The 8,490-nt window shown below is 42.5% G+C and overlaps 1 protein-coding gene across 1 annotated transcript in view; it reads right to left on the reverse strand.

The window, feature by feature from the left end:
• adck1 (aarF domain containing kinase 1) overlaps positions 1–8,490 on the reverse strand; it is a 54,541-nt gene that overhangs the window by 21,534 nt on the left and 24,517 nt on the right. The window contains exon 6 of the mRNA XM_068595480.1: positions 356–514. Within this exon, the coding sequence (XP_068451581.1) occupies positions 356–514 (159 nt within the window). The remainder of the gene's footprint in view (positions 1–355; positions 515–8,490) is intronic.

Genomic DNA, 8,490 nt, shown 5'->3' on the forward strand with positions numbered 1-8,490 from the left:
TAAACTGAACATGTAATTTAAAGTAAATACTGTACTATTCAGCTATTCTTTTTATACTTCTCGTCTATTGAGAAAAACAGATGAATTCTAAAGCTAATTTGAGAATGCAAAGTTACATCTTCCTTGTCAGCAGGTTTGTTCACTGGGACTAGTTGCTTGACACATGTAGGGTGGTGTTGACTTGTCCGTTAGTACTGCTCTATCAGTTGGATATGTGAGGAAAAGTTTCTTCTGCTTTTAGCCAGTAGCATGTTAGTTTGTTGAGAGAGAATAACATACATCATATTTGTGGCCAAGTCCGTGTCTCAGAAACCCAAACTCTTATTTCAAAGTAGATTAACTGACACTGACTCACCTCCATCATCATTATGTCCCTGGAGCTCTGACTCTGGACTTTGGGGTGTTGGACCTTGATGGCCACTGTCGTCCCATCATGCAGGACTGCCTTGTGGACCTGGGCTAAAGAGGCTGCACCCTGAGGCTTCTCCTCAAAGGAAACAAATAACTCTGACAGCTGCAGGAGAGAGATAGGGAGAAAAAAGAAAAGAGTGGGAGGGAGTAGAGGGTACACAGAATGATAAAGAAGATGGAAGAGAAAGTGGTATGGAGTAGGTAGTAGAATAGTAGGGATCATGATTCTGATCATCTCAATTTACAACAATATTATTAGATACTGTACAACCAAAGGTAATTAAAGAAATTACAGACAAAGACTGACTGACCTCAAACTGACTGAGACCAAGGTGTTGGGGACTGACACGTTGAATACTGTATCTTATACTGTATCAAATAGTGGTCCTTATTAACCTCAGCTTCAGAGAAATTCTTACCAGTATCCTCCATCATCATTTAATACGAGGCCTCCCTATTTGTTGTTGTCGTCCATTTTAATTTGCTGTAAAAAAAACCCTCAACACTACCGCCATGTCGTCTTGTATAATGTATTTTAGTATAATGTACATATTCACCAGTACAACAACAACAAGTCATGTTATACTCGACGTGCGATTGCTCTTCTTTTTTTATCTTTTTTATTACAATTGCATCAATTGGAAAGCGACTTGGTGCATCATTTTATGTTCGTAATTTTGTAAAATTTTACATATAATAGTTCTTCACCTATATAAAATTTAAAATGTTCAAAAAAGCCCAGTTGGCTTTTTGTCTCTTACTGCACCACCATATTCATTTATCTCTGTTGTAATTTTTAATTTATTGTTTGAATTGTGCAAAATAAATGAATACATAATAGGGAGGCTTTTAATGTGAAACATATGTTCAGGAAGTGACGACTCTTCATTGATGCTTAAATTTAAGAGTAATTAAAAAAACTTGTGGCTGGTAACACAAGTGGCAACACGATCTGGGGATTGTCAAAGCGAACACACAATTATTTTAGCTCGCAAGTTACTCCACAAATATTTCTTATTAAGCCAGCACAATGTTTCAGACATTGAGGGATCCTCAATAAATTACGACAAGTTATCATTTTAAACACATAACTTATAGAAAACAATTCTACGGACAAATATAAACTTAAATATGTGTATTTTATCAGGCAATAACATAAAACATTGTGTTCAGTAGTAGGGGTCCCTGTAAATGTCAAGCCACTCCTTTTGTCCATCTCCAGTTTCTTGCTTACCATAAAGATGTATGTTCTAGACCAGCAATAAGTGCTTTTGATGTTTTACAGTTCAGTTCAGTTTTTCTTACTCAGTGAGAAAAGTCCAGTCTGTGTTGGTTTGAACAAGTGCAAGGAAGTCTGGTTGAATGAGGTGGATATGTAAAGGACAGCTGACAGGTAGCGACGGCTTTGAAGTATGCGCGAACACACATACGTAAATCACCTTCAAAGTAAAAGCAGTGTTCACAGGGACCATGTTTGGTTCTTAAAGCTTTAACATGATCAGCCTTGGTGCCAGCAATCAGTATTTATTATAACCTTAACATACAGGCTGATGTAAAGTTGCTGCCCACCCAGAAAACTTCCATCCCAGTGCTAAGATTAAGCCCTCAGTGTGCCCTTTGAGCACAAGTCTCTCATTAGCCTCCGCTATCTCTGTGGACACATATAACATACACATAACTAGGTATGTGGGTTTGAAGGTTAAAGAGGCTTCCCCGAGGACCTGGAGTCATTAGAGCAATATAACAGTTTGCTTTTAGATGCTTCAGAGGCAGCCTGCAGCTTATAATCCCACGCATACTTTGGGTATGTGGAGTTATTCTCAGCACCATGATGCTGGCTTTCACCAGACAAACCAACAAGAGGATGGGTCTTGCTCATGATTTACCAATGTACTACATTTCGGAGCGATACCAGGTAAACAGCTGTGAGAAAAGTGTGTCATCACAAAAAAAAGTTAAAAAAATTAACTGATTAATCACATGATTTTTCTGTGATTAATCGCATTATGCCCCAAATACAATAATTAAGTAAAAACTAGTGCATTGCCCGCTTTTATTTTGAAGTGTTGTTATGAGAACAATATAACAGGAGCAACAGCAAGTTAACATACATGCTGGAACGAGCTATTTTTCACCAAGTCTCCTGCTTTCTCCACCAAAACAACCTTCTGGATGGACCCTCATCAGTCTGGATTCAAGGCAGGCCACTCCACGGAGACACCGCTAGAGCAGCCTACCTCTCCTCTGTCCTCATCCTTCTAGACCTCACTGCTGCCTTTGATACCGTGAACCACCAGATCCTCATCTCCTCCCTTCAGGATCTCGGTATCTCAGGCACTGCGCTCTCCCTCTTCTCATCATACCTCGACAATCGCACTTACCAGGTAAATTGGAAAGGATCTGTGTTTGAACCTTGTCATCTTACTACTGGGGTCCCTCAGGGCTCCGTCCTCGGTCCTCTCCTCTTCTCGCTGTACCCAAACTCCCTCGGCTCTGTCATTCGCTCGCATGGCTTCTCCTACGATAGCTACGCTCACGACACCCAACTGATCCTCTTGTTTCGCCAATCAGAAACAGGGATAGCAGAGCGAATCTCTGCCTGTCTGACTGACATCTCTCAGTGGATGTCCACACACCACCTGAAAATCAACCCTGACAAGACTGAACTGCTTTTCCTTCCAGGAAAAGGCTCCCCCACCCAAGACCTCACGATCACCTTCAACAATGCAGTGCTGGCCCCGACCCCGACTGCCAGGAACCTCGGTGTGACACTTGACAGTCAACTCTCCCTGACTGCCAACATCACCACAACAACACGCTGTTGTAGGTTCATGCTGTACAACATCAGGAGAATACGTCCTCTGCTCACACAGAAGGCAGCACAGGTTCTGGTCCAGGACATGATCATCTCCCACCTCGACTACTGCAACTCCCTCTTGGCAGGTCTTCCTGCCAATGCAACTCAACCTCTACAGCTCATTCAGAACGCAGCGGCTCGACTGATCTTCAACTTGCTACCGGTGGCCGCCTGCATCCGCTTCAAGACATTGGTACTTACATACCGTGCTACGAACAGATCGGGTCCGACCTACATCCAGGACATGGTAAAACCGTACACACCAGCTCATTCGCTCCACCCAGCTTCAGCCAATCAGCTTGTCGCTCCGCCGCTGCGAACTAAACACTCAACAAAATCACGACTGTTTGTAGTCCTGGCTCCTCAATGGTGGAATGAACTCCCCATTGACATCAGGACAGCAGAAAGTGTCTACATCTTCCGCCGCAAACTAAAAACCCATCTTTTTCGACTGCACCTTGAATAAAGACAATGACAGCAGCACTTAGGCAGCACTTAGATGGCTCTTACTGATAGCACTTTGTAGTTTGACTTTATTTGAGAAATTGTTCTGTCTTGATTCTTGTTGTTCCTCGTTCCTACTAACGGTTGAATGCACTTATTGTTAGTCGCTTTGGATAAAAGCATCAGCTAAATGACATGTGATGTAATGTAACGTACATTTACAGCGATTCCCAAAGTGGGCCGCAAAGGAACTGCAGGTGGACTGCGATAGGTCATTTATAAATAAATAAAACGTTTTTAATTTTCAATTCTGAAAAGTTTGAAATGAATACAAAAATATTAATGATTTAAATTAAAACTTATTTTTTAACGTCTTCCCTTTTCCACCATCAACATTTCTCTGGACCTCTTCTTCCGTTTTCTTCGTTTAAAATTAAACCCCGGAAACACAATACAATAGCCTACACTGGCAACAAAGACGATGCCTGCGGAATTTAAGGCGGTTTTGGATGAAGCAGTGAGAACAGTAATTTTCATGAAAAGTCCTCCACTGCACCTGTTTTCCATATTATGCGCAGAGATGGGAAGGGACCACCGGCAGCTTCTCCTGCACACTGAAGTCCGGTGGCTTTCACGTGGTAAGAAGCTCGCCCGACTTTTTGAACTACGTGACAAAGTCAGGACATTTTTTGTGAACTCCCGGTTTGAACTGTCAGACCAATTCTGTGACTTCAAGTGTCTTTGTAAGTTGGCGTATTTGGCCGACATCTTCGCGTACTTAAATGGACTCAATCTATCTCTCCAAGGAAAAGCAGTGACCATGTTTCATGTCCGCAGTAAGATAGAAGCCACAATAAGGAAGCTCGAGGTGTGGGAGAGAAGAGTAGTTCAGAACAACTACGAGTCCTTTGACAATCTTTGTGAATTCCTCAATAAAGAGGAGAGGCAGATCCCGACCTCCATGGCCAACCCTGTCTCCTCCAAATTACGTTCCCCCAGAACTAAAACAGATTTTCAATTGCGTTGACAAGAAACATATTTTTTTCCCAAAATTACGTTGGTGTTGGACGTATTACAAATACGTTGATTATACTTGTGTTTTAATTGTATTGTTTATTACAAATATGTATCTAATCGCGTGCTTGTGTTATTGTTTTCTTGCTTTCTCACTGAATTTAAGCATATTTGAATTTCTAAACTCTGCGGAGGAAAAGAAAAGAAAAGGGGCGGTGTGAGGCCAGTAACTGGGCCAATGTGAAGAACGCTTGGCCGCTGGTGTGAGGTTGATGTGCCGGTAACGGCCCGGGGCCGGTCTGAAGACCATTTGCCCGAAGGTGCTGCTAACGGCCCGCTACGCGCTGGGTCCGGGATGGTAACAGCCCCCGTCGCGCCAGGTCCGGTCTTCTCTAAGTCGGGTTGTCAACTGCAGCTGACACTGACGTACGTTTGTGTTTAACATTTTAAAACATTTCTGTATGACCAGTACAGTTAACTGATGTGAAAAAACAAAGTCAAATGGAGCGCCTTCTTGTAGTATTAAAGTAAATATAAATGAGCTCCAGAGTTGTGATGAAAGGTTTGGGTGGGCCGCAGAAGATTTTCAGATTTCAAATTGGACCGCGGCATTCTTGACTTTGGGAACCGCTAGTATATAATTTTTTTTTCCTTTCTGAACAGGTACTATTCAGTAGTAAGGGTCCCTGTTAGGACAAACCACTCCTTCTTTGGTCCATGTTGAGTGTGTTGCTTAGCTTAAAGATAGATGTTAAAGACCAGCAATTGATTAACTTCATACAAAAGCAATAAGTGCTTTTGAGGTTTTCCAGTTCAGTTCAGTTTTTCTTACTCCAGCATTAATAAAAAGGTAACTTGGCTTGTGCAAAAATTTGGAACATGAACCTTTGACCAGTAAGGAAATGCATATGAACAGAAGAACGGTAAAAGCCAGAACATTTCATAGCTGCAACTTTCACCTACAGCCTCATCTGGTGAGTGGGTCCATTCCTGCATTTAGTAAAAAGAACCCACTTACACGAGACAATCAAAACAGCCTCATGTCAAACTTTCACAAGCAGTTTTCAAGTTGTCGGATGTCAAGTGAAAGGTGGGACGTATATTCAAACAGCAATGAACCTCTGAGTGATATTGTATTGTCCCCCACCATCTGTCTTTCCTCATTACTAAAGACTAAGGCCTTTTACTGCATTGGCCTTATTCTTCCTTGTCTAGCACAGTCTAGTATGTAGCATGCTTAGCTAGTTAGTGTTGGCTGGGAGAAGGAGTTCCTTCATATTCATACTACTGTACCATGGGGGGAATTCCCCTGCTGTATGTACCTAGTGAAACATAAAACGAGGCTAATTTGAACACAGTGTTGGCCATCAGGTATAGAGGCTGAACACGCGCCCCGTAGAAGATGCCATCAGATGGTGAATTAGGCAAGCAGCATGGGATCCTGTGTGGGAACAGCTGAGTTATTCATTATGCAAATATGCTAACTGGAATTAAATTGTCTGCAGCCAGCAGTGTTTACCTATTGCGACAAAGAGCATTCAATAGGATCTGACATGCAAAGAGCTTTCATGGTTCAGGAAATGTGTAATTTCTCAGGTGGGTGTGTCACGTCAAGCAGCAGTATAAAATCAAAAAAAATCACAACATGAAATCTAAACATGAAATTGTTTTATTATTTGGATAGCTTTCAAACACATAAAAAAAGAAAGGTGACACCTTCATGTTTGCAGTGTTTGTAGTCCTGGTTGTGTCACCAGTGCCTCTAGCCTCTGGATCATACCACCCAGTTGCTGCGTATGCTAATATCAGCAGTGGAGTTAATAAACATGGTAATGTGTGTGCGTGGACCTGGCTCCCAGAAGGCAGACCTGCAGTGACATACGTTCCCAGAAATGAGTTATGGCACAAATAAAATGGCCCCCGAGGCCTCACAGTTGGATGGCAAAACATTGGTGTCAGCGGGGCAAAGTGGCCATTTTGGCAGCTGGCAGCCGGCCACAGCCTCAGCTGGATGAAGACACATAAATCATTACAGCACAGAAGAGAATAAATGAGAGCGATTGCTTTACTGAAGAGAGGAAATCAAAGTCTCTAACATCCCTCTCCAGCTGTCTAAATATCAGGCTCAGGTATGGTAGCAGACCTTTACCCCTAATTTCTTCTGTTTAATTTTTGACAAGATTTGATCAAGACGCCTTCTGTCCATTCCCTTGTGTTTCCCTGTGTTTCTAGTTTTCCGCTGCCTGTGTGTTTGTCTTTGTGTGTTGGTGTGTTGTGGTCTTCCTTCCTGGTTCCTGGTTCCGCTGTTGTCTCCCTCCCAGTCTACACACTGGCTTCCTTCAGCTCATTCACAGCTCATCTGGGCGACTGTGGCTCAGTGGTGAGCAGGGTCGTCCTTCAATCAGAGGATCGGCGATTCGATCCCCGGCTCCGCTAGTCCATGTCGATGTGTCCTTGAGCAAGACACTTAGCCCTAAATTGCTCCCGTAGCTGCGCCTATAAATAGTTGATAATCCTGATGTGGCACCTTGCAGGGTAGCTCCTCTCATCAGTGTGTGAATGAGTGAATAATGTCATGTAGTGTTGAAGTGCCTAGAGAGGTCAGAAGACTAGAAAAGCGCTGTACAAGTTGAGGGTGAGAGGGAAGGCTGGGTCAGTCTGCTGGACCTTCTGCCACTGAGACCCGACCCCAGACTAAGCTGCTGAAAATAGATGGATGGATTAACTTGTTGTGTAAAATGTGTTTGTGTACTTTCAAGGACTTTTATTGGAAAATTGCAGTATATTTCATATTTAATCATTTTCTTCTCTTTGTATAGTTGTAGAGTTACATATACTGACAACTATGTGAACGGAACAACAATGTAAATAAAACATAACTGATAATTTAAGCAGAAGGATCCAGTCTGACCCATATGGTTACAAAACAGAAGCCCATCAGTAGAAAGGTTCAATGCCACGTTTCATTTGTTGGCTTATAGTGGAGAATCACAGTTAACATACTGCCACTTTCTGAATCTACAGATGTATGTACAGATGTAGATATACACATGTTTTCTTTGGTAATGCCTCTGCAGCAAATAAGTGCAATATTTGCCCTGAAAACCGATTATTTTTGGTCAACGACATTTGCACAAGCAGTTTTCAGCAGTTTCACTGGAGAGGGGAAATGACAGCCAGACCTCAGGCAAAGCTCCAAATCCATGCAATCCATGCACAGTGGGAATGCATATGTCACCACAAATGGTGCTGAAAAGCACGCCACGACTCAGTACTCGTATGTGAGAATATCCAGCAGACATGAGAATGCATACACATGTTAAAAAAAAAGGCAAACGGAAATGATGCTGAAGCTGCTCCCCTGACTCCAGAGCTGCCTGGCACTGCTCATCAGTGTCACTTCTTCTCTCGCCACTCCAGGAGGGAGGAGGGCCAATTAACTCTGTTGCCCTCTTTGTAGACAGACAAGCTATATTACCGTCGTTTCAAGGATAATGACATCCCGCACAGATACAGGAAGAAATCATGCTGAATGCACACCTTAATCTAAAAAAAGAGGAGAAAGAGGAGAATATTCTATAGAAGTGTCTTTGAGTTACAGGGGAGCAATTTGAGTTGAATGGAATTGCAGATTATATTCTTCTTATTAGCACATTCCACCTGTTTCTAATTGTTTTATATGAGATATAAGATGTATGCCTTTCAGTACTGCCTTACTTCCCAAGATAAGTGTTTCACATTTCAGTGTGTGTTCCTTCTAGCTC

Source organism: Clinocottus analis, unplaced genomic scaffold (genome assembly GCF_023055335.1).
Source record: "Clinocottus analis isolate CAN_PGR_092001 unplaced genomic scaffold, fCliAna1.0.p SCAF_30, whole genome shotgun sequence".
Classification (NCBI taxonomy): Eukaryota; Metazoa; Chordata; class Actinopteri; order Perciformes; family Cottidae; genus Clinocottus; species Clinocottus analis.